The sequence below is a fragment of the Stegostoma tigrinum genome, chromosome 27, assembly GCF_030684315.1.
Source record: "Stegostoma tigrinum isolate sSteTig4 chromosome 27, sSteTig4.hap1, whole genome shotgun sequence".
Lineage (NCBI taxonomy): Eukaryota > Metazoa > Chordata > Chondrichthyes > Orectolobiformes > Stegostomatidae > Stegostoma > Stegostoma tigrinum.
Window position 1 is genome coordinate 24,433,503 of NC_081380.1, and position 27,452 is coordinate 24,460,954.

The window sequence follows — 27,452 nt, forward strand, 5'->3', positions numbered from 1 at the left end:
GCGAGAATACAGGGATAGGATGGGATGTGTGTCTGGGCGTGATGCTGTTCGGAAGGTCTCTGCAGTCTTGATGGGCTGAATGGAATCTGTCAGCACAGTACAGATTCCGTAATTCTAGTGAGTATTTCTCACATTTCAGGATAAACGTTCTGTAGACGGGTATGAGGTCCAATACGATGTGCCACGCCACAGACAAGCTGCTGACTTTGTCTGCATCTCTGTCTTCAGTTGGGAACTAGTTTTTTCACTTTCTGTATAACTAGGTCCTCCATAAACCATATTTTACCGTTCTTGCAGATGTGCTCGCATAAAAACTCCCTCCACCAACGACACCGGGTTGCAGATGTCAGGACCAAATAGTGGTCACGAATCTTGGCTGCCTTCATGTCCTGTCAATGGCCATATGATTTGTGTTGAATGCTTTCTAGCAGAAATCACCTAAGGGTGGAGTATCTGTTTGCTAATGGATGAATGTAGTTACAACACTTAATGCTGTAACCAGAGGGCTACAAACTAGAACAAAAACCAAGTTGCTGGAAAAGCCAAGCCAGTCTGATGGCATCTGTGAAGGGAAACAGCAAAGTTAACATTTTGGGTCCGGTGACCCTTCCTCAGAACGAAACAAAGCTTTGTTTTTGTGATGGCAAGAACTGCCGATGCTGGAGTCAGAGGTAACACGGTGTGGAGCTGGAGGAACGCAACAGGCCAGGCAGCATCAGAAGAGCAGGAAAACTAAAGTTTCGGGGCCCCAACCTGAAATGTCAGCTGGAGTTCTCCAGCTCCACCTGGAGTTTAAACTTTGTTTTTGTTTCTGATTCACAGCATCCACAGTTCTTTCGGTTTTTATTTGGGCTACAAACTGAAGGCTAGAACCAAATGATAATTCTTTTTAGCTGTCCCTGCCACAAGCATGAATGCTTGACTGTAAATATTTATTTTTAGCATATGTTTATAAACCCTTTGTCAACTTCATCCTTAAAATAATTTCGAGAACTTCATCCACAATGTTATCAATGAATTGGCCCAGGTATCCCACAATAAGCAGTCAAATTGTGACGAACTCAAGCCGTTCCCAGTACAAAACAGTCGCAACTTAATTAGGAGATAACAAGGTTCTCCAGCATCTGCAGTTCCTACTATCTCTGCAACTTTATTAGGAAACAAGTTACAATAACTTTTAGTATTAAGCGTGCTACCACTAATCGTATTTGGTCCTTTAAGGTTACAATATTTCCTGAGTCTCTTGTAGATTTACATAGTCACTCCCACTCTCTGGGGGACTAAAGCTGCTTTTGTTATTCCTCCTTCTCTTCCCTGCCCCAGCCCTCCCCCACCCCACCAAGAGGGTCAGCAGGTTTCCTTAGAGTTTCCTGAGTGATTTTCAGGTAAACCCTATTTTTACACCTTTTTAGATTGCTCAGAACTATAGAAAGTTCCAGAAAACAATTGGGGAGACTCCCTTAATAGTTTCAAACAGTGTCAATCATTGGGATGGCTTGCCATTGTATTGTTTCTTGTCTAGCAGGACCCGGTGCCTTTTCATCTTGGCCCTCCTTTGTTTATGGCATAAATAATTGGGGATGTGCCTGTCTGGGATAATCGCTGTCTTTTGCATTATGCTAATATCATTTGCACCTGGGTGCACCACTGTGTGTAGTGTGTAGGTTTTCTGATTTCAGAATTTTACTTGGCCACTGTACCCAGTGTCTCTTGCTGTTTGTCAGCAATTTGTGTTTTAGCATTCAGGAGGCTGCTATTAACCCTAGTGCTTTGTTCTAACTGATATGGTAGAAACTAATCTCTGGACAAGAACATTAAAATAGCTGACATTGAATCAATGGGTGGTTTTACTCTGTATATATGACATTACAATGTCAGTGTCAGTTAAATAATTGAATGCTAGTTGGACGCTTCCTCAGATACATTGGCTACTGCCCAAGATGGATTTGTGCCCATTGTGTTTTTGAGTGCTGGTTACACTTACTCTCCACCCTCATGCTATATCTCATGATTTCCATCCATTAAAATGAATGCATGGGAGTACTGGAAAGCCAGCTAACAGTTTCCCAATTCTGCTCTCCTCTGGGCAGTACTTCATGCTGACAATATGCATTCAGAAAATCAGTGCTTCTATGTGACAGAATAGCACTGAGTTTGAGACTGGTTTGTGGAACCAAAAATATCTTGCAGTATTATCTCAATTATTAAGTAAAGGAATAAGCAGAAACATGATCTTGCTTTTGTACAGCCCTGTGACATAGAAAAATTGCAAGTTACTTCATAGTAGTTTTATAGGATTAAAAACTCAAATTGAAAGAAGGGGTGTGACTGAAACCATGGTTTTAAAAAAAATTTTAAGAGGAATGGGAGTTGGAGAGGGGTGTTGCTTTCGACTTGTATTTTAGTGTTGAGGCCCAGACAGCTGATGGCGTAGCAGTTAATGGTGGGATGAAGGAAACTAGGATTGCACAGGAGATCAGAGTTGGAGAAACATAATAAAACTTGTCTATTTGCAGCAAGAAAGGATGGGTGTAGAGGAGAGGAAGAAGACATAATTCAAAAATGTTACTTCTCATTTAAAAGGGAAGTTGAGACCTTGAATTTCCCATCAAAATAATTTACTGCGGTGGAAAACCTAAGAATAAATTCTTCGATTTTTAAAAACCTGATTTGGAAACTTGTAAGAATTGAGTAAGTAGCAGCTCTTCAGGGCATCTTCAAAATACTGTTGATCTATACTTGTGTGACTATACAGCACTTTGACGGGGAAAAAATACTGGGAAACAAAATCTTTCCTTCTTTTGAATGTTTCAGGAAATGAGGACTATACCACAAAGAATAATGTTCCTACTATTAGCATTACACTACATAGATTGCCTTTACAAAACTCATTAATCTGAAATTGAAACTTCTTTTGCCTATCTGAATAAATTACGCATCTAAAGTCTGATATCCTGACATTTAGCCATGCATATGAGATAAAGTTCATCCTTTTGTTTCATTCGTTCCTTCCATTATTTGTGCTATCTTTGGAAACTTTTCCAACATTTCATGTAGTGGCTGTTTGAGCAATTACTTATTTAAGTAGGAATAATTTTGTATTTCTGTGTAGGTAATAATGTCATCCCGGGTTTCTTATTGAACTGTTAATCCTCTTTGAACTAACATTCACTGAGAAAATTAGAAACTAATCTTTAGTATTTAACAGAGTAATGTTCATTTTCCCCATTTAATTTGCCATGACCTCTGATTTTAAAATGGCTTTATTGTCACTCAATTGTGCTTGTGAATTAGTTTTTATCTTCCTTATTTTGTAATTTCTTCTTGTTGTCTCATTTGCCTCTGTTTGAGCAGGTATTCAAATTGTGTGGTTTCCTATTAAAGACATAGGTTATCTATTATTTGTTTGTATCATGAGGGTATCTATTTGTTCATTGTGCCCCATTATCATCTCCAGTTAGATGCAGTCTACCTTAGCTGCTTTCTTCTCCACTAGTAAGTTTGCTAAGCCTCTCGGTAACATCAAGTCCAAGTTCTGAGTTATCAGTCATTGATATCCACACAAAATTAATGCTATTTGAAAGCTGAGTACAGGATTAAGGATAGGGTTCTTGGCAGCGTGGAGGAACAGAGGGATCTTGGTGTGCAGATACATAGATCCCTTAAAATGGCCACCCAAGTGGACAGGGTTGTTAAGAAAGCATATGGTGTTTTGGCTTTCATTAACAGGGGGATTGAGTTTAAGAGTCGTGAGATCTTGTTGCAGCTCTATAAAACTTTGGTTAGACCGCACTTGGAATACTGCGTCCAGTTCTGGGCTCCCTATTATAGGAAAGATGTGGATGCTTTGGAGAGGGTTCAGAGGAGGTTTACCAGGATGCTGCCTGGACTGGAGGGCTTATCTTATGAAGAGAGGTTGACTGAGCTCGGTCTCTTTTCATTGGAGAAAAGGAGGAGCAGAGGGGACCTAATTGAGGTATACAAGATAATGAGAGGCATAGATAGAGTTGATAGCCAGAGACTATTTCCCAGGGCAGAAATGGCTAGCACGAGGGGTCATAGTTTTAAGCTGGTTGGTGGAAAGTATAGAGGGGATGTCAGAGGCAGGTTCTTTACGCAGAGAGTTGTGAGAGCATGGAATGCGTTGCCAGCAGCAGTTGTGGAAGCAAGGTCATTGGGGTCATTTAAGAGACTGCTGGACATGTATATGGTCACAGAAATTTGAGGGTGCATACATGAGGATCAATGGTCGGCACAACATTGTGGGCTGAAGGGCCTGTTCTGTGCTGTACTGTTCTATGTTCTATGTTCTATGTTCTATTCTTCACCCAAAGCCTTAGCAGTGCCACCAATAATGCATTGATGGATGGTAATGCTGGTTTTTGCTTGACACTGACCCCTAACTCCTAGTCAGGTGGTATGTAATCGTATCGGGGTGATAATGAAAACTTTACCTAAAAGCACGTCTGTGTGTTGGACCTATTTCATAGAGTGGTCTCTTTTTTGAGTGTTGTAGATTTGAAGACATGCATATGTTCTGCCTGCGGGATTTTCTTATTGGCCAATGTTTTGATTTTTTTTGAATATGACAGAAGATGCAGATCTTCAGAGAGTGGAAGTCAGGTGCCACTGTTAATTGTCATTGCACAGCATGTTTTTCATATGCTGCTATAAGATTTTGTTAGCCAACCCCCACACACACTCTGCTCTTTCTGGCTGCATGGCAGGTAGGGGCATTTTAGATCCCCCTGCAAGTTTGATAAACTCAGGTCCGCTCAGTCAGTGGATGTAGCTCCTGTCATCCCAAGAGTTGTGAATGTTTTCTTTGGCCCTCTATTAGCTTCTCATTCATAATATGGCAATCTGAAAGCTTTATCAACAGAAGCAGGTGCCCTTTTTCTTGTTTCTAAATTACTGAAACTTCTATATTAATGGCCGAACTCTCAGGATTAAGAATGTACTTAGCTCTGTAGTAATGTTGACAGATGCATAGGACAGTGTTGATTCATGCCTCTGTTACTCTGAAGTAGTTTATCCTTTATGGGTTTTCAATAGCTGTGTTTATTTAGACAAGATTGAAAGATCTGAGATAAAAGCTTCTGCTTGTATTACAGGCGCACATTACTGTAGATGCTTGAATCTGTACGGAAAACCAAAAAATTGCTGGCAATCACAGCAGGTCTGACAGCATCTATGAAGCTAACATTTCGAGTCTACATTATCAGTTTCATGAATGTTTGGCAAGTTTTGTAACTTTCCAATAGCTCACTGGTTCTGTATGTGGTACATATTGGGAGGAACGGGTATAAAAGGTACAGGGGGTGATGGAATGTATAAGAATAGGGTGTAAGAAACGTAGGTGCACTGAAGGTGGGTGAGGGCACCGACACCTCCCCACTCGCTTCCGTTCAAGTTCCAAGGCAAACCTGTACACCCGCCAACTTTGGTCTGCTGTATCCGCTGCTCCCAATGTGGCCTCCTCTCTACATCAGTGAGACCAAGCGTAGACTCGGAATTCGTAGAACGTTTGTACGTGACAAGACCTTCCGGTCACCAACCACTTTAACTACCACATCCCAAATGTTTCATCCCACACCCCTGCCCCACCGTGTCCATCCTGGGCATCCTCCAGTGCCACAATGACAGCACCCACAAACTGGAGGAGCAGCACCTCATATTCCACCCCAGGAGCCTGCAGTTCAATGGCCTAAACACAATTCACCGGTTTTAAAATCTTCCCATCCCTGGCCTCATCCCATGACCAACTGTCCCTCTCATCCACGCGCTCCCCCCCCCCCCCCCATCTTGACCTGTATGTCTTCTCTCCTACCTATCCACCCCCCCACCTCACTGACCAATCCCCACCACTCTCTACCTGCACCTATCATGCCATCTACTTTCCCCAGCCCCACCCCTCCTCTCTATTTATTTCCAAGCTCTCATCCTCCTCCCTATTTCTGAAGAAGGGCTTCGCCCTGAAACATTGACTCTCCTGCTCCTCTGCTGCCTGGCCTGCTGTGTTCCTCCAGCTCCACACTGTCTCTGACTCTAGCATCTGCAGTTCTTGCTATCTCTGAGACATTACAAATAGGATTCCTGGGTGCAGAGAAATGATGTATGTCCAATGAAGGCAACTTGAAGACTGTAGCAATGTAAACTATGTGTTGATGGTGCAAGGAATAAATGTTTAGGTACTGTATGGGGTGCGTGTCAAGTGGACTGCTTTGTCCTGGATGATGAGTGTTGTTGAAACCTCATTCATCGAGGCAAGTACAAACTTCCATCATATCTCTGATTTGTGCCTTACTAAGTGTGGACAGCTTTTGTAGAGACAGGACCTAAGTTACTTCAGTTTTCTTCACCTCTAACCCAACTTTATAGCCATAGAATTAATATGGTTGGTCTGGCTGAATTTCTGATTGATTACTAACAACCTAGGGGTTACAGTGGAGGATTCGGTAAGGGTAATGACATTGAATGTTGAAGGGAGCTGATTGGATTCTGTCTTGTTGAAGATGCTACTTGCATTAAGCTACAAGACTTGCACACTTATCAGCCCAAGCTAAGTGTTGTCCAGGTCTTTCTATATTTTGGCATGGGCATCTTCAGTACTTGCAATCATCGCTGATCACCCCAGTTCTGATGTTAGGATGGAAGCAAGACCATTGAAACGGTTGAAGATGGTTGTGTGAAGGAGATTCTCAAGGAAATGTCCTAGAACAGAGATGATTGACCTCCACCGATTTGCAACATGTAGAGAGCTTTCCCTGATCTTGTATTGAGCAGTTTTGCTGAGACTCATTTGATGCTGCCTTAGTGCAATGGGAGTCACCTTCATCTTCCCTCTTAAGTTCAACTCTTCTGGTCATGTTGAGACCCAAGGCATTAATTTGGGTGGAGACCAAGTGGTCCTTGGTAGAATACAAACTGAGCATCAGTACGTACGTTATTACTGGTTGCTGCTTGATTGCAGTGTCGTTGACGCTTTCCATTTTTTTTACTAAACAGACAAGGGCTAATGGACCAGTTGGATTTGAGTGTTTGGTAATGTTGTGGTCAAACTGGAACAGATTATGTAGGGGTGCAGCTAATTCTGTATAAGTCTTCGGTATTGTTGCCATGATGTTGTCAATGTCCATGTCCTTTTCAGTGTTCCGTGCTTTAGCCATTTCTTTATCCCACCAAGTGAATCAAATTAGCTGAAGCCCAGCATCTGCAATTCTGTGGCCCTTAGGAGAAGGCTAAGACAGATCATCCACACAGCACATGAAGATGGCTAAAATATTTTATTTAAAAATAGAATGTTTCATGGCACAATCTCAAGGTCAGTAGGTTCGGGAAGCTAGTAAACTTGGCTGTAACCCAATTTGCAAAAATGGTTGAATTGCTGGCTGAAACTTTTAACAGAACGAAGTAGATTCGAAACTCTGCCACTGAAATTTGTAATGTTTGAAACCTCTGTGCAACACCAAAATTATTCCCAGATGTTTCAGTTGAAACTGGCACAGTTATGTCCATTTTATAGTCCAGTTTTTATCTGGTATCTTGTAAGTTTCAAAACTTTCATAACTGAGTATGCAGGAATAAAATATTCTATTGAGTTGTCATCTGTGTGATATAGATTAGATTTGTGTTTCACTGTCCAAAATTGGAGTTTCCAAACATATTAATGCAATGGCATAAATTCTGACCTTGAGGAACCCTGTGGCTGACCCCACCAACTGTTATCGAAGGTTTAATGGGGATGATAGCATTCTATTTTTGAAAAATGTTTTGGCTAACTGATGTGAACTTCAAGATGATAATGCTTCGATTCAGCTGTGCCACTGGAACTGATGTTTTTGTTTCAGAAACTTTAAGGCCTTCCTTCCTTCAAGACTCTAGACTAATCTCAATATTACAACAATTCAGTCCTGCCCTTGGGTTGAAATAAAAATAATTTAACTCTGTTCCATTTTTGTCAAATTCCGGTTTGACTGATAAGCCTGCATTTTTACCTTTTTTTTCCTCTGTGACTTTTTTTTATTTCCACAATCCCCACCCATCTCTGCATTTTGTCAGCTCAGCCTGTGATGAGAAACTGTACGAGAGGTGCTACTCCAACGTTTTGTCTCTGCCAGTCAAAATTGAACACAAGACACATGTTTTAGGAAAACCTTCATTACTTTCTAGTTAATAGTCAAGTCAGTTTGCTAATGACAGAGGAAACAACTTCTGGGGTGGACAGAGATGCTTGGTATCAGCTTAACAAGGTGCAGAGCTGGATGAACACAGCAGGCCAGGCAACATCAGAGGAGTAGGAAAGTTGACGTTTTGGGCCTGGATCCTTCAGAAAATCGTGTTGACTGTTGGCTCTGAAATAAATGGAGAGGAAGGGGAGGTGATGAGGGAAGTCGCCTTCTCCCCTTCTCCATTTCTGAAGAAGGGTCCACACCAGAAACGTCAGCTTTCCTGCTCCGCCGATGCTGCTTGGCCTGCTGTGTTCATCAAGCTCTACACCTTGTTATCTCAGATTCTCTAGCATCGGCAGTTCCTACTATCTCTGCTTGGTATCAGCTGCTTGTTCTATATACACCATCTAATTCGCCTTTCATCAAATTTTATGCAAGTGAGAGTATACAGGCTTAAGTCAATTTAGTCATTTACTTGTCATTACATTTTTAGCAATTAGGACAATTGTGAAGTAACTATGCTATTTCAAAGTTAATTTTAAATTCTTTTTTTTTATGATTAGATAGTGAAGACTTATGAGAATTATATGAGGAAGAAGACATTATAATTATAACAAAAAGCTTTACAGATTGGCTGGCCCAGAAGATTTGGTTTGAAACACTGGGGGTGGGGGGCGGTGAAGATGGATAGAACAGGGTTCAGAGGTGGTGAAGAGGAGTACTGGTCAGGATGTTGTATTTGCAAATCGGATCTGCAGCTACCCAGCACACTTGTAAAGCATAAATGTGCAGTTTCCCGTGAAACAGCAGGCATGCACCAAATTAGCAATCTGTGTGCTATTTAATAAAAACATTGTGGCAATTAAGCTTGTTAACAAACCCATTGACCCAAATAATATGCTGCCTATCCCATAATGGGATGAAAAAGTGAGAAGCAAGGAGTGCACCGCACACTCTCCACAGATGCACATAGCATCCCCAAGTTTGATACTCACCCTTAGTGGTCACTGTGTCTGGTTTTCCTAAACCGATCCCCTTACTCCTTTCCACATGGTGCCCAATCTCTTCCCACCTCAATGACCCATGAGTTAACTGGGCCTGGGCACCATTGATAACAAAGTGTGAAGCTGGATGAACACAGCAGGCCAAGCAGCATCTCAGGAGCACAAAAGCTGACATTTCAGGCCTAGACCCTTCATCGGAGAGGGTACCCTCTCTGATGAAGGGTCTAGGCCTGAAACATCAGCTTTTGTGCTCCCGAGATGCTGTTTGGCCTGCTGTGTTCATCCAGCTTCACACTTTGTTATCTTGTATTCTCCAGCATCTGCAGTTCCCATTATCTCTGGGCATCATTGATGTTCTTTCGGGCTGTTTGTGGTCCTAGCAGTACCTCTGACTGAGTTCTGGTACTGCTGGGATGCTGGTGTTACTGGCCAATCAGATTTGATTAGATTTCTAACAAGGCACAAACAATACACTATCCCATACAATTCACTGCTATGAGTGGAACCTGGACGGCATGGTACACCAAAGGTGGGCAGCCTGTAACTACACTGTCAAGTAAATAGGACTTTTCCCCTTACAAAACATGATCACAAAAGGGGTCACTTAAAAGTCCTGATAAATGCTTGTGAGCTTTTTAAAACTCCTGTCGAAACTTCTGCATAGAAGCTGCAGAGGTTGATCAGGTAGATATAAAATATGTTATGGTCCTATGTTGTACAAGTAATACAACTAGATTAATATTTGAACTTTATTTCTTTGAATGTTTGTAACAATGAACAGTTTGGAATAAAACAATTTATGCCTTTGGTTTATTGTTCACAATTAGAAAAAGCATTAGAAAGATGACATCAGGCTTTGAAGAATATGATTTGATATGTTTTGATATCATTGTCAAGAATGTCCTTGTCATTGGTTTAAAGGAATTCCCTTGTTTACCATGAGCGTTCCTTTTGATGAGCCCAGTGGTTTATGTCATTTTGAACTGATGAAGACATGAGATCACAGCACTGCTCAAGTCCAGGAGAAATTAATAAACCCAAATTGGTGGCACGGTGGCTCAGTGGTTAGCACTACAGCCTCACAGCACCAGGGACCTGGGTTCGATTCCAACCTCGGGCGACTCTGTGTGGAGTTTGCACGTTCTCCCCGTGTCTGTGTGGGTTTTCTCCGGGTGCTCCAGTTTCCTCCCACAGTCCAAAGATGTGCAGGCTAGGTGGATTGGCCATGCTAAATTGCCTGTAGTGTTCAGGGGTGTGTGGGTTATAGGGGGATGGGTCTGGTTGGGATGTTTCAAGGGGCAGTGTGGACTTGTTGGGCAGAAGGGCCTGTTTCCATACTGTAGGGAACCTAATCTAATCTAAAATTCTGAATACACTTCTAACCTAAGTAAAATGAGAGAGTTGGCCACAAAGCACATGAAAAGAGAAAACAAACAATGAACCCTAGGGGGAGGTTTAAAATAAACCAAATAATTAATTTTGTTAACGGAGTCAAGATGTTAGTCTTCTTCCCTGCCTCTTTGAAGAATTAGAGGAGATTCATGGGACCTTATTAAGTCAAAAAGAGAATAAATTACATGAATTACGTAGCAAACAACGTTCCTTCTAAGCTAAAAGGCTGCAGAACGGTCAGAGTCCATGCACAGTGATTGATGTACCAAGGCTTTGACTGTTAGTTCCTGAAGTTGCTGCTAACGGATCTTGGAGATGTATGCAGATGAAAACAAAATTAATAGGGGCATTGGTAGTGACTAATCTGGATAGGTGACAGCATCAAAAGCATATTATTATCAATGTGATGAAACAGATACTTCGATAAGTCGGGATAGAAGTATATTTGCATTGGCTTAAGAAGTAGGGGCTGAAATGATTGGAAAATGAATAAGGAAATTGCTAACCAAAATTTCTAAAACACATTTCATGGTCTAGCAAGCTAGGATTCACTGTGGGAATGTGTGTTGATTATTCTAGTCAGCGTCTTGAGCAATTTTATTACACATGTCTGTACCTAGGCCCAGAGATAAGGACACTACCACTGTACCACGAAAGCTACTTTGACTCTGGAAACTGGCTTATCCAATATTTGCCATCAGTTTCAGCCATAAAATATAATTAGTGAATACCACCTACCTAGTTTCCACCATGACTTACAAATGTAATCAATCTGTTGGTAGTGCCTCTTTGAATAGATGTTATGAATAACATTATCATTACTGCTGAATATGCTTTTGACTTTAGAGATCTCTGACCCATTCAGAGACTCTTCTGACCTATTGATCAACATTATATTCCTCTTGGAAGTCGCAAATCCGAAAATTCTTTCTCCAATATATGTGGATGTGTTGAACTTTTTATTGAATTTTAGTTCATTTGGTGTTATTTTTTAAACGGAGTGTGATAAGTTGTGTATATAAATACAATTCCCAATGTTTTCATCCCCTGAATTTGTGGCATTTTATTTATTCTTGGCTTGCAGGTTATTTCATTCATGATTTTATAGACATGCTGTGGAACCAAAAATTTCAACATTCCTGGGAACTGCTTTTCCACCATGTTGTGGTAAGTGGTTTAGCAATCATTTGTCACTTTTCAACTGGCTCAGTTCTCCTTTGCCTCAGATCTTGTGTATGACAATCTGTTTCCTACCCTGGTCCTTTTCACCATTGTAACTTGGGTAGTATTGCCCATTCTTAATTAATCCATAATCCAAATCAACAGGCAGCTTTGTAACCAATGTGATTTCATTGATAGTCAGTTAGTTTGCTTATATTGTGCTGTTCTGAAATACCTTCATAAAGTAGAGTAACTGTATTTCCAAACTTCCTGTTTTTAAGAAAAAGCAGTTCAGGTAGCTGTTTTTTGACTGTGGGGCTACTGTTCATTTAATATGTTGAGGAAGACAAGATGGAGGAGCCGAAAAAATATTATTTTAGTCAACTCTCTGTGGTGGATAGGTTAATGAATTTATATTTAACAATGGGAAATGACTGAACACGTGAAAATCTTGAACTCCTTGCAGGCAAGACAACATGGATTTCAAAAGAGGAAGTCACCTCTGCTAATCAAGTCAAATCAAATTTATTGAGAAAATATGTGGTAGGCAGTAAATTTTTCGAGGAATGTGATAAATGTTGAATTACTGCAGACGTTCACTGGTTCAAATAAGGTAAAACCCTTGTCAGAAACAGTTGTAAAATGCTGAAGAATCTTGGGTCTGGCATTATCTGTAGAGCAAGAAACAGTGTTAATGTTTCGAATCCAACATGCCTCTTCTGCAGAACTAAAATGGGCTGGGAAAACTTATTTTTTAAATATATGCTGTTGACAGAAGGGAACAAGTAGAACAGATTGGGATGGTGTTCAGAGCAAAAAAAAGCAAAAGCAATGCTAATGGCGGTGGAGGAGAAATGGAAAAATAGAAAAGGTGGTAAAATAAAGGTGTGAAAAGGAGACAGGGGGTCTGCTTTGCTGATTATTTATTTGCTTCAGCTAGTCAATGAAGGACTACCAACACCACACAGTAAATATGGAAATGCATGCCTACTCTAAGAGTAACTTGACTGACATTTTTATAATTTTGTAAAGAATTTAAAGGTGATGGAGAAAAAAAGGTTTTTTTTCTGCTGGGTGGGGGTGCCTTGGGCAAGGGTTTGTATTCTTTAAATCAGAAGCAGGTCACTGAGGAGAAGGTGGGAAACAGTCACACACAGGATAGAATGATAGCTTTCCCTTCTGCAAAAACAGTCACAATTATTAATTGTGAAGTGAGAGATGAGTAGATGTTTTCTGAGCAAGGGCATGAAAGGATGTGGGCAAGTGGATGGATCGGCCGTAGATTAATTAAATGTCAGATCAGACTTGCTGGACTGAAGGTTTACTCCTTGCTGTATGTGTATGTGCTGCAAAAAGCACATTTCCATGTTCATTTTGCACTTCATTGCCTGAAATTTCATAGTGACGGCAGCTCAGTGCAAAGCTGAATAAAGGCCTAATTTCATTTCTTGTTTTTCTTTCATGCTGTTTCTCTGGTGTTCCTATTGTTGCCTTCGATTAACCAGAGTATGAGATTTCAACAAGCAAGTGAACAAGACCTCTGTTTTTGCGCTAGAAAGTCAAAGTTTTTGTCTTAAGGAAAGCTAAAGTTGGCTCACAGAAGCTATCTTGGAATGAAAAGCTTAACTAATAATATAGCTTCATAAACACCTTGAAGTTGATTTGTACCACTGTGTGAATTTATTACTAAAGTCACGTTACATATGAATTTCTTTTGTGTACATGAAATGTTTATTCTTCAAGTTTGCTTGCAAGCTGCTGTGTATCCCTTGTGAAGGTTTTATTAGAAAATGCTGTGTTGTTAGCTTGAAGTTTAACTGGAGCATTTAATTGGCACATCAAATAATGACATCATTTTTCTGACTTGGTTATTATGACAAGCTACTTCTCTTTTTTATAATTTGACTCTTTAAGAGTGGAGTGTGAAAATTCTCAAATATTCACGGAGAATGCTGCCTTAGATCCCTCGCTGATCATTGATAGAGAAATCCGAAGTATTTGGAAATTTGTTTTTTTTTGAATACCAAATGTATTAAAATGTAGATTGTGTGATAAAAATAATTGAAGTAAACTGCATTTTTCTTCTATGATAGCAACAATTAACAATCAATCATTTGATCTTTTTGTTTGCAAACATCTACTTCCATCTGACTTTTCAAGCAATAGAAAATATAAATAATAAATAATAGGAATTCATTTTTGGACTTTAATGTAATTGGTTGTACGTAAAATATCAAAGCATGCGAAACCTTTTGACCTTGAGATCTTTGATAGAAAGAAGTGTGTGGTCTGATGAGATGTCCATTCCCAAAACCAAGATGAGTCAACTTTGCAGTAGCTCAATTTTTGTTGCAGTTTTTAATGACTTTTTCATTTCAGTCTTCCAATTTTTAGTTGTTTTATTTGCAGAACTGGGTGAGCAGTGACTGTGTGTCCAAGACACGCTATTGTATGAGCAAGACAGAAGGTGGCTCACAGGGAAGACAGATGTCTCAAACAAAAAAAAAGGGTTCTGAACAACATGATGTTTGGTGGTGTATAGTTTTGATTTGAGTTGGACACAAGCAATTCTCAAATAAAGAATTCATAAACATTTGGATTGTGAAATTTCAGAAGATCGAAGTGTTGAAATTATGTCCTTAGCTACCTGTCCCCTGAGTTGATGATATTTGGTTACAGAAGGGGAAAAATTGGGAAATATGACAGTACTTCATGGATTGGTGGTTCAGGAATGAACAGAGACAACTTAACACAGGAAGAGGAATCAACAGTTCATACCCTTGAAATTGTTCAGCCATTATTAAATTTTGGCTGATCTACCACAAAAATACTTACCTTGCCCTTTCCATCTAAATCTCTTGAGCCCAAAATTCTCAAGATGAGTTCCAGATTTCCATAATCCTGTATGGGGAAAAATGCTTTTCAGTTTCATTTTTAAAGATCTTCAGCAGACTAAGGTTGCAGAGAGGAGCAGGGTTGATGTTTCTCTTCAGTTTAAAAAGTCTTTGGGCTCAATGTTAACTGTGTGTGTATCTCTCTCCACAACTGCTGCCAGACCTCCAAAGTTTCTCCAGTGTTCTCTGTTTCTTTTAGCATTTCCAGCATCTACAGTATTTTGCTTTTACAAGAGTACAGAGCACCAGAGAGCAGCAATTTCAGGGAACCCTGAGGAGAAAACGGGACCATAAGTTATGAAGTGTGCAGGATAACTGAAGGCAGTGCTTTTGGGAAATGATGAGTTGGAAGTGGAACCATTGGGGACATAAGATTATAATCACACAGTCGGACCTTGAGGATTGCGCTGCTGACTGTTGTGAGAATAGCTGTTTAAGTCTGTACCCATGTAACACTTGAAGGGTTGTGAATCTGGAATTCCCTGCCCAGTGAAGAGGTTGAAGCTACCTCGCTGAATGTTTTTGAGGCAAGGCTAGATAAATTTTTGAACGGAAAAGGAATTGAGGGTTATGGTGAGTGAGTGGGTAAGTGGAGCTGAGTCGCTAAAAGATTAGCCATGATCTTATTAAATGGTAAGGCAGGCTGGAGGGGCCAGATGGCCTACTCCTGCTCCTAGTTCTTGTGTTCTTATGAATATCTAGCGAACCTTCTCAAATCAGTGTCAAAGATGAAATATTCAAATAGTTGTCTTTCCTGTCTGCTACTGATTTTAATATGTAGCATTACAAAATATTAAAAATGTACTCAAGACATTTTCAAAAAACTGCTCAGATTGGAACGTATGCTCACAATATTACATCAAATGTTATAGCTATTTGTAGATGTCATTTGCTGGAAAGCTCAGGTATAGAAGGAGCACAGTTGATTTTAAATATTTCCACCAAGATTCCATCTAAACAAAGCTTGGATGGGTGTTTTGATGATCAGCACACACCAGAAGTGCAATAAATATCACAAGCATATAATACAGCAGGTAACTGAAATGGTTTCATCAGTAATTTGTAGAAGTTGCTGCAGCTGAGCCCTGCAGTGTGAGGAATATAGTTTCTAGACAACATCCTGGTCTCTTTGCACAAATTTGAATGGCTCTTTTTCAAATGAGCATATCTGTGAGGTTACAGATTCTATTTTTAAAATGGTAATATTGTTAAATATTTAGATTTTACAGAATGACACCGCACTGAAGATGGCCATTTGACCCATCATGCGAGATTTTTGGTAGAGCTATCCAGTTATCTCTATCGGTCTTTTTTGACCATTTTATTGTTCTTTCCCTTCAGGTATTTGTCTAATTTAGTTTTGAATCTACATCCACCATCTTTTCAAGTTGGATATTCTTGAAAATAACTTCTTTGTATTTAAGTGGAATTTCCACAAGTTCTGGATGTAAGTTTGCTCGCTGAGCTGGAAGGTTAGTTTTCAGACGTTTCGTCACCATTGTAGGTAACATCATCAGTGAGCCTCCGACAAAGCGCTGGTGTTATGTCACGCTTTCTATTTATATGTTTAGGTTTCCCAAGGAAACCTAAACATATAAATAGAAAGCGTGACATAACACCAGCGCTTCATCGGAGGCTCACTGATGATGTTACGTAGAATGGTGACGAAATGTCTGAAAACTAACCTACCAGCTCAGCGAGCAAACTCACATCCAGAACCTCAACCTGAGCTACAAATCTTCTCAACTTGCTAGCTTTCCACAAGTTGTTTCAGAGATAGTAGGAACTGCAGATGCTGGAGAATCTGAGATAACAAGGTGTAAAGTTGGATGAACACAGCAGGCCAAGCAGCATCAGAGGATCAGGAAGGCTGATGTTTCAGGTCTGGAGCCTACTTCAGAAACATCAGCCTTCCTGCTGCTCTGCTGCTTGGCCTGCTGTGTTCATCCAGCTCTACACCTTGTTATCTCTATTTCCACAAGTTTCCCTGATTGGCAAAACAAGCACCTTTTTAAGCCTGTTTCTTTCTGATTACTGACCACCGTCACTGGAATATTTCCCTTTATTTACTTTATAAAAACCCTTCATACTTTAAAACACCCCTAATCCAATTTCCTGTAATCTTTCTACACTGTAAAGAGTGATGCCAGCTTCTCCAACTCCTGCGTGTAACTACAATACCACATCCCTGGTATCATTCTAAGTAATTGTTTCTATACCCTCACCAAGGACACAACAACTTTCTTAAAATTTGGGACACAAAATCCAACGCTTCTTGATGTCTGTTGAGACAAAGAGTAAACTCCTGTCTGACCTGAGTTCCCTTGCTGCTGCTGGACACATAAGTGAAGAGTGAGAAATACTCTTGAAATAATATCGTTGGTAATGGAGGAGCACACCACTGATAATGACTGAGGTCTGAAAGCATGCAGTAGCATGAAGGTGGATGGGAGTACTGGCACCACAGGTGGTGTACAAAAATGTAGCAGTTATTCAGTCCTGTACTCTGCTCCATATGAGCAATGGACATAGTGGTGACTGGACTGTTGGCGATGGGAATATTTGATATGATGTTGCTGCATCTTTCAAATTCATGTGTGAATGAATCTTGGGGTCTGAAGCGAAAACCCTTTGATGTAACGGTAATGGAGTAACAAGCATGCTCAATTTGTCTGTTATAAGTCCTGGAGTAATAAATACATATTTGTCAAATGGCAAAAAATGTACAGCAATGAGTGGTGAAGCCAAGACATAAGATATTTTAATAAGATGGGCTCTGCTGAACTTGAGCACAAAGACTTAAAATAGGGTCATGCAGAAATATATGGATCTGGGCATGAATAGATGTGGTGAAATAAACTGCAAGAGGCCTCAGTGCTCAATACAAGATAGAATGAGGTAGGTTCGAAAGAAGGGCCAGACTGCTTTTTAAATAGAAAAATCATTGCAACTCAGCGTGGATTCAGACTCTGGATCAGCTCAGAAAGAAGGGTGTTGGGCACTGAGGAACCAAGCAGTAACCAGTTGCTGGCTTGTTCTAAACTAAATCATGATAGTATCAGCCTTGGGTCATTGCTGATTTTGCTTCTGAATCATCCAGTGGTGAGTTCAAGCCTTATTCTAGAAGCATGTATAAAAAGTATAGGTTGTTTTGCTGGTGCTGTGCTGTAGTGTTGCACTGTTTGCATTGTCTTTCTCAGAAGACTTTGAACTCGGGCCCCATGACCTGTCATGTGAACATGAAGGATTCTATTACACTGTTCAAATAGTAGGAGGGCTCTCTCCAATAAGTCAACATCACAAAAAGAAGATTTTCTTATCATTTGCTCATTGCTATTTGATGGACCTTGCTACTGTATTTTGATCACTTCTCTTATGTTGCTATAATAACTGTATTTCACATGCATCTTATTAGCTGTAAAGTGCTTTGTAATGTCCTCAGTTTGAAAAGGTGGCTTTTATGATTCCTTTGGAAACATTTTTTTAAACAAAATCAGAATTTCCCAGTGAAGGGATTGAACAAAGTTTCACATCTTAAGAATTTTGTTGTAACAAACAAACCAAAATCAGCATTGACTAAACTACAGAAAATTCAATTCCAATTAACTTAATAAACCAAAAACCTCTCCATTTATATATCATACTGCACTCTCAGCACAAATGTAGTCTTATCCTCAAAGTTCCAATGTTCCAGCTTTAATAGGAAACTTTCTTCTCTGTATTATCAGAGTGAATGTTCCACTATCTATTTAAACAAAGTTTCCAGTGCCTAGGTCTCTTGTGGTGAGATGTGATTTGAACTTGATAAAAGTAAGTTAGTCCTGATCCCTTCCAGGGCTTGTGTGTGTGAGATCATTTTTTTAGATTAGATTAGATTCCCTGCAGTGTGGAAACAGGCCTTTCAGCCCAACAAGTCCACATGACCCCTTGAAGCCCAGACCCATCCCCCTCAAAGACATTTCTTGTATAAGTTGGCTTTATGACTTTTTGTTTATACAACAAAAAAAGTTGGGCTGTCAAATTGGTGACTGGATGCTGGAGAGAAGTTGTAAAATGAGTTAATTGTATGATAATGCAGGGTGTTTCCCAGAGGAAAAACATTTAATAATGCATTCTTTTAGAAGGTGTGGGTGTTGCTGGCTCTACCAGCAATTTCACCTGCCCCTGATTGCCCTCGAGATTATGGTGAGTCAGGAGCAGTTGGGAATGCCTACGATTAATTAAAAAGGTACAGGTGAGATAAATTGTATTCAGATTTCTAAACCAAAGACTGTTGGGTCCTCTTATGGCTCAGAGGTAGTGTCCCTACCCCAAGACTGAGAGGCCTAGGTTCAAGTACCACCTACTCCAGAGCTGTGTAATGACATCTCTGAGCAGGTTGACAAGGAAAAATAGATAAAATGAAAGCTTTGATCAATGAAAAACAGCATGGGTGGTTTGGTGGTGGAAAAACGGACATGGAAGATAGAGCTCCTTATTAGAATCCCTACACTATGGAAGCAGGCCATTTGGCCCATCAAGCCCACTTCAAAGAGCATCTCACCCAGATCAAACCTATCCCCGTAACCCGTGGCCAGTTCATCTAATCTGCATGTAGAACAGTACAGCACAGGAACAGGCCCTGTGGCCTATATGTTGTGCTGAATATGCCACAAAATTAAACTAACCTCTTCTGCCTGCCCCGATCCATATCCCTCCATTCCTTGCATATTCATGTGCTTATCTAAAAGTCACTTGAACACCCCTATCGTATCTTCCTCTACTACCCCTGATAATGTGGTCCAGACTCTTATCGCTCTCTGTGTGTAAACAAACGTGCCCCTCACATCTCCTTTTGAACTTTACCCTTCTCATCTTAGATGCATGCCCCCTAGTATTAGACATTTCAATTCTTGGGGGATGTTGGGGGGGAAGGTTCTGATGGTCAACCCTACCTATGCATCCTACAATATTATAGACTTCTATCAAGTGCCTGCGCGCTCCCCCCCGCCCCCCAGCCTCTCCCACTGCAGAGAAAACAACCTGAGTGTCGGCAAAAATGGAGAAACTGTTTCTTCCGGAAGAAACAAACGTGAGGAGGTGTAGAATCATAGACTAACAGCATGGACACCAACTATTTGATCTTCTGTGCCTCTGCTGGCTCACTGAACGAGCAGTTGTGCTTAGTCACACATCCCTGTTTCTTGTTGGTAAGCTGGTGTGTTCTTCAAATACCAGTCCAACATCCTTTACAATATTATCTATAAATTTCACTTCCACAACCTTTCTCAAATGGTCAACTGAGAGTTTTTTTTTAATATTTCATGTCTCCTCTATATTGTTTGCCAGTGATTTTTAAACTGTCTTCAGGTCATTGACCCACGCACCAAAGGAAATACTTTTCTCCGTCCTGCTAGCACAAGCTGTCATCCAGAAATGGTTACAGCACAAAAGGGGGACATGCAGCCCATTATGTCTGTTCTAGCCTCCTAAGGAACTATTCACTTAGTCCACTTGCCTATAATCCTGACCAATTTTTTCCTTTTCAGATTTCCGAATTCTTTTTGAAAGCCTCAATGCACCCTGCCTATGCTACAGTTCTAAGCATCCATTGTGTGAATAAAATTTCTTGACACAATTACTTCTTTTGTCAATCACCTTAAATCTGTATCCATTTGTTCTGCAGTATTCTGCCAGGATGAGCTGTTTCTCCCAAACTGCATTGTCTAGAACATTCTCAATTTTCAATACCAACGTTCTTTATCCCAAGGAAAATGGTTCCAACATCACCAGTTAATCTCTGCAGCTGAAGTTCCTCATTCCTGGGATTATTGCACGATTGTTTTATCGGCACCTTCCCTTTTGCTTTCACATCCGTCATAAAGTGCAGCACCAAGAATGGGATGCAGTAACCCAGTCGAGGCTGAACCAGCATTTCATAATGTCCTTGCTTCAGTATTCTCTGTCCCTATTGATAATGCATAGGATCCCATATTCTTTGTAAACCATTTTCCACAACTACACCTACCGTCTTCTGTGATTGTGTGCACACACCCACACACCCAGGTCCTCTTGCTCCTGTACCACCTTTTAGAATTGTATCCTCTGTGTTCTCTCTACTTCACATTTCTCTGCATTAAACTTAATATGCTGTTTCTGCATCTTTTCCTCAAATCTGTCTATGCTGTTCGGAAAGTTCTACACTGACCCCTTTGCAGTTCACAGTACTTCCATGTTTGTATCTTCCACAAATTTTAAAATTGCAATTCTTAAACCAAGGTCTTGTTCATTATCATATGTCAAGAACACAAACCTCTCTCCCTCTTGTCCTTGTGCAAGCACACGCACAGCTCTCGTTTTGATTGAGAGCAATATATTAGCCGTGACACTAGGGTTGCTTCGCTGCTTCCTTTTGAAATACTGACATGGATCTTTCACATCACCCCTCTTCCTTGCCGAATGGTAAAATGTCGCCTTAAATTTAGAATGGAGTTATTTAAGAATGAAATTGCAAATCAGTTTTTCACATGAAAGATAATGAACATATGTGCTATTTCTTGCAAAGGTTATGGCTGATTTGAGGGGACAGCTAAATGACAGAGCAGGGCTGAATTACCTATTCATCTTCATAATATTACTATGTAATTGAAAGTACAGCTAATATGTATTGCAATACTTTGGCAACGAATAGAATTGTTTCGTTCTGCAAAGCAGGAATGTCATTACATGGATTGAAGTGCTGAATTCAAGGAGCTTGGTGTATCATTACTCACAATGTGCTATTTCCATGATAAAATTGGCATTTAGTGCAGCAACAACTGTTTTGCATGAGGACAGTCCTACATTTCAATACAGGATGTTCAGCAAAATCAGGAATGCATTAATGCAAGTGTTTGTAGGACCTGTTCCCCGAGATTATGGCTGAATTATTGCCAGCAGCATTATGAACCCACACTTAGCAGCCACTGACTGGCATTGGTAAAGTTAATCTGTGCAACATGCTGGCAGGTTGGAATTGAAGCATTGGGTTTGTTGTAGCCTGATAGGGGCGCTGAGTTACGGATGGTGGCTTCACTCACCAGTTGTTTAAGTGTAAAATATTGATATCATGAATGAACATTTCTTTGGCCCTGCTTCTTTGTGTATTTTGCACATTTATGTTTTAATTTATGGGAGGGAGGGGTTTGCTGTGATGGTGAAAAATGATCCTTGTGCTTGGAATCCCAAGAATTCATATTGTGCCCCTAAGTTAAATTCAATGAAAAAGTTCTGTAGTTCCCTCACATTTAGTTAGACATTTTACTCTTCTTGATTTCTCTGCCCAAATACAGGTCTGACCCTCATCTACCCCAGCCAGAGTAGGAGCTAAGTTGGTGCCAATAGTATGCAATCTGATCTATACTGGCCATCCAAACATCTGACCCAGTTCCCCCAACCCCTAGAGAGCCCGAGTTGCTGCGGCAACGTACAATTAAAGATAAATGTTTGTAGCCAGTGAGAGAGTCCAATTTCTGTCCATCTTGTGACTGACCTGGGATCTCTCCTGCTGTTGCTGTCTGCCACTTGTGTATGTTGGCAGAACTTGCAAATTGATATTCAACTTATTTGGCCACGTTATGAATGTTCCTCCCTTGGCCATTGACTATTAGGGTGGAACTTAAAGTTACATATTTTGTTATTGTTAATTTTGTAGCTGAGGCTTCCGTTGTGTGCATGTGGAAACAAATGGTCAGATCTTGGATAGAGTTCCTCACAGTTTTTCCAGCAAGTATTTTCCAATCTCCCCCAGGGGAGACTAGCATATTTTGTAACTCATTATTTGCAAGATGTCTTTTCAATTCATTCTAACCAAAATGCCATTGTCCTGATAGGAGAGGCAGGATTGCCCTGGCATTTGGTCTTGGTTTGTGGTGGGATATGACATGCGGGGCGATTCTAATGACTCCCCGCTCGCCCTCCCTCCACCCCTGCCCCCATGTCCACCAGGAGGTAATGAGCAGTTTGAATTCCTACTTGAAGGCTACTTGCTGCCTTCAATCTGACTACTTTCCAGATATTAATTTTTCAGCAGGTGTGTAAAAGGTGTGTGACAGCAGCTTCAGGATTGAATCTAAATCTGGTCAACAGTGTCTTGGAAGCCATGATAGAGAGTTTGCTGTGGGTTTGGAGTAATATATAAGTCAGACCAGGTAAGGACAGTGAATTTCCTTTCCTAAAGGAAATTAATAAACCAGATACGTTTGAATGACAATCAACAGGGTTAACGATAAGCCAGAGTTTTAATTCCAGTTTGTTGTTTTTAATTGAATTCAAATTTCACTGTCTGTCATGTTGGGATTTGAACCCATTCCGCCAGAACATCTACCTGTGCTTCTGAATTACTAGTTCAGAAATGTTGCAGCGACACTGCCTCCCTTTGAAATTCCTATTAAACAATATGCACAGTCTGCATTTTAAAAAAATTCAGGAGTGATGAACACTGTAGGTCTACTTGCAGCACTAGGACTGCAGCAATTAAAGAGGGCACCACCTTTTCTCGAGCTGCTAGCGATGGGCAACCAATGCTGGACCAGTCAGTGACACACACACCTCATGTCCCGTGAGTGAATTTTAAAAAAATGTCAATCTGTCCTTCAACTTAACTTAAGTGCAATAAGGGATAATTTTACGTACAATATAAACTATTCCTGGTTAGAAATGTGCCTGAATACAACTGTGTACCAGTATTTTATTTGAAAATGCCAACCAAAGTCACTGGATTTCTGGCCCAGGATCCCTTCCCACCATCTCTGTAGTTTGAACTGATGTGGTTTGTAATTAACTCAAAGTCACTAAATTGAATCCAGTGATACTTAGTTCCATTTAAACTTTCATGTTTTCACATTCTTGTTATTGTTTATTTCAAGTTTTAAGTATTTCAGATTTGTTACAGCAACATCCACTTTGAATTGTCAGGGTAAACTCCAAATATGTTTCGCACAGTCTGTTTGTTTGTCAATAATTATGATCCGTATATAAAACTGGCTACTTTAGAGAATGTGTGCACTTTTAAATGGGTAGGATCAAGACCAAGAAGAGTGCAGTACTAATATGTTAAAGAAAATATATTGACTGAATTCCTTCCAACTAAAGGCTTTATTAATTGTAATAATCAACAGAATGGTAGTCTGAATAACATTTGTCTTTGGTACCCTATAATGTGAATGTATCAACATTGCACAGATCTGCTGAGTGAACACCATCACATCAGCAGTAAATGACAAAGGATTGCCTGACATAATCTCTAAGTGACACTGTTGCTCTCCAAACTTCTTCGGAGTGTGAATCCCCATTTGTGCTGTCCAAGGTTTGCTCCTGGCTTGAGAATTTTAAATATTTAGAGTGCAAACAAGGTCTCTTAAACATTTAAAGGAAAACATTGCTTCAGTTAAGTCTTCAGATTAGAGGAACCACAGATTTTTCAGTCTCTTATGATTCTAACTGGTGCCGTTGATAACAAACGAACTTATCATTTCTGTGCTTCAGAAATCAGGTTAGGACTTCAAATAACAGCTGGTACAGCTGTGTGGAGAAGTACTTTGTTTTAATGCAAATCTGATGAACTATTTATGAGTGAAGCAGTATTACCTGCTTTTAACTAAGAAAAATGTTCACACACCTGTACCTGCTGCTTGCATGGAGGTGTAAATCAAGCATTACGTTGCTATGGCTACCATTTTATAGGGTCCTATGATTAAATTATTTTGATTTCACTGAAGCTTGCTTGTTACTGTTTCAGAAGCTCTGATCATTAAAGGCATCATGAAGATTTCCATTGCTAATTGTCACAATGTCATGATTTTGTTTGATGTTCTTTGCATTAAAACAAAGTACTTCTCCACACAGCTGTACCAGCTGTTATTTGAAGTCCCAACCTGATTTCTGAAGCACAGAAATGATAAGTTCGTTTGTTATCAACAGCACCAGTTAGAATCATAAGAGACTGCAAAATCTGTGGTTCCTCTAATCTGAAGACTTAACTGAAGCAATGTTTTCCTTTAAATGTTTAAGAGACCTTGTTTGCACTCTAAATATTTAAAATGTCCTTTTTGAATTTTCCTTTATGATCATCTTTAAAACACAGCTCCCTAAACAAATATTGTAGTTCCTCTTAATTTTTCTTTATTTTGGATTGGTGTTCATAAAATCTGTTAATATACTTGGTGCATGATCTAGACAGAAATTGATATCAAGACAAAGAAACAGACATTTGGGCAGGTGAGTAGAAGCTTGCTGAAATATTTTGGTTTTGACAATAGAACATAGAACATAGAACATAGAACAGTACAGCACAGAACAGGCCCTTCAGCCCACAATGTTGTGCCGACCATTGATCCTCATGTATGCACCCTCAAATTTCTGTGACCATATACATGTCCAGTAGTCTCTTAAATGACCCCAATGACCTTGCTTCCACAACTGCTGCTGGCAACGCATTCCATGCTCTCACAACTCTTTGCGTAAAGAACCTGCCTCTGACATCCCCTCTATACTTTCCACCAACCAGCTTAAAACTATGACCCCTCATGCTAGCCATTTCTGCCCTGGGAAATAGTCTCTGGCTATCAACTCTATCTATGCCTCTCATTATCTTGTATACCTCAATTAGGTCCCCTCTCCTCCTCCTTTTCTCCAATGAAAAGAGACCGAGCTCAGTCAACCTCTCTTCATAAGATAAGCCCTCCAGTCCAGGCAGCATCCTGGTAAACCTCCTCTGAACCCTCTCCAAAGCATCCACATCTTTCCTATAATAGGGCGCCCAGAACTGGACGCAGTATTCCAAGTGCGGTCTAACCAAAGTTTTATAGAGCTGCAACAAGATCTCACGACTCTTAAACTCAATCCCCCTGTTAATGAAAGCCAAAACACCATATGCTTTCTTAACAACCCTGTCCACTTGGGTGGCCATTTTAAGGGATCTGTGTATCTGCACACCAAGATCCCTCTGTTCCTCCACGCTGCCAAGAATCCAATCCTTAATCCTGTACTCAGCTTTCAAATTCGACCTTCCAAAATGCATCACCTCGCATTTATCCAGGTTGAACTCCATCTGCCACCTCTCAGCCCATCTCTGCATCCTGTCAATGTCCCGCTGCAGCCTACAACAGCCCTCTACACTGTCAACGACACCTCCGACCTTTGTGTCGTCTGCAAACTTGCTGACCCATCCTTCAATCCCCTCATCCAAGTCATTAATAAAAATTACAAACAGTAGAGGCCCAAGGACAGAGCCCTGTGGAACCCCACTCACCACTGACTTCCAGGCAGAATATTTTCCTTCTACTACCACTCGCTGTCTTGTTGGCCAGCCAATTCTGTATCCAAGCAGCTAAGTTCCCCTGTATCCCATTCCTCCTGACCTTCTGAATGAGCCTACCATGGGGAACCTTATCAAATGCCTTACTGAAGTCCATATACACCACATCCACAGCTCGACCCTCATCAACTTTTCCAGTCACATCCTCAAAAAACTCTAAGGTTTGTAAGGCATGACCTACCCCTCACAAAGCCGTGTTGACTGTTTTCCATTTTCAGTTCACTGGTCACACATTTGCATTGAATTCCCATATGCACTGTTTTACTGAAGTTATTAACCCATTACTATTGGGTGTCAATGTTAGCCCAATGACAAACCTTTGATCTCGAGAGACGGGTTCAAGTCATGCATCAAAAGATTTGAGCACATAATCAAGGCTGAAACTTCTGTAAAATACTGAAGAAATACTACTTCTGCTGGGAGTATACCAACGTCCTGTCTGTCCTTTCAGGTGGATAGTATTGAGCCTAAGGCCTTATCTCTCAACCGATATCTTTCCTTAAACCAATGTAAAAATAACATCAGGTACATGGCCACTATTGCATTAAAATGTGGGAGTTTTACATTCACAACATTACAATAATGACTATACTATAAAAATATGTCTTTGCAAAGTTGGGACATCCAGTAATCATAAAAACATGTACAAATGTTCCTTGAGTCAAGTATATTTTCAGCAATTGCATAATCTTTTATTCCACCTTGACTTCTCACTGCTCATTCATCATCAGTTCTACTGATACATGCATTAGAATGACCAAGCACATCCTTACAGGATAATAAAATGTGAGGAGTTTTCAGATTGAGGTTCAGGAGCTGAGAAGCTGAACAGCTGAAGATGCAGCTGCCAAAGATGGGCAAAGGAAGTCAAGGTGTATGTAGACAATCTTGGTGTTTGGCAAGCAGCATGGTAACTATTTCCACTCTAAAGGATCACGAACCACAGGGTACTGCCTTAAAGTGTTCTGCAAAAGGAGCAAGTACAAGGGGAGGGGGGAAAAAATCTTCCTTCACACAGCAGATTCAATCGAGGCATTGAAGAGGACTTTTGATGATTGAAACAATTTGCATGATTACATGGAAAAAGCAGGAGATTGGCACTAAGTTAAAATCCTCACAGAGCCAGTGCAGACATAATGGTTGAATGGTCCCTTGCATTTTTATTCGTCACCATAACTTTTGTGATTCTGTAGTGAAATAGTGCTCAGTGTCCTCTAGTATACAAATGAAATAGAACGTTAAAGACACTATTTAAAAGGTGGCTGGTGATGGTGTATTTTTAGCAGTATTAGTAATAGCTTCACGTGTATATGTGACCAAAGTATAAAAGACAACCTCGTGTGATTATATATTATGAATTCATTGCACAATAGGTGTCTCAACACAAACCTGAGTATGCGATTCTCTCACTGCAATATATGCAACCAGTCTCCAGTAAACAGGCATGAAATGCTGCCGAGCTTTGCAAAGTAAAGTGACCTAATCATTGAAGTAT

The 27,452-nt window shown here is 40.3% G+C and overlaps 1 protein-coding gene across 1 annotated transcript in view; it reads left to right on the forward strand.

Annotated features, from left to right (window-relative positions):
• The window catches only part of tlcd2 (TLC domain containing 2), a 58,507-nt gene that overhangs the window by 8,557 nt on the left and 22,498 nt on the right, over positions 1-27,452 (forward strand). Inside the window, exon 3 of the mRNA XM_048557238.2 lies at positions 11,652-11,734. Within this exon, the coding sequence (XP_048413195.1) occupies positions 11,652-11,734 (83 nt within the window). The remainder of the gene's footprint in view (positions 1-11,651; positions 11,735-27,452) is intronic.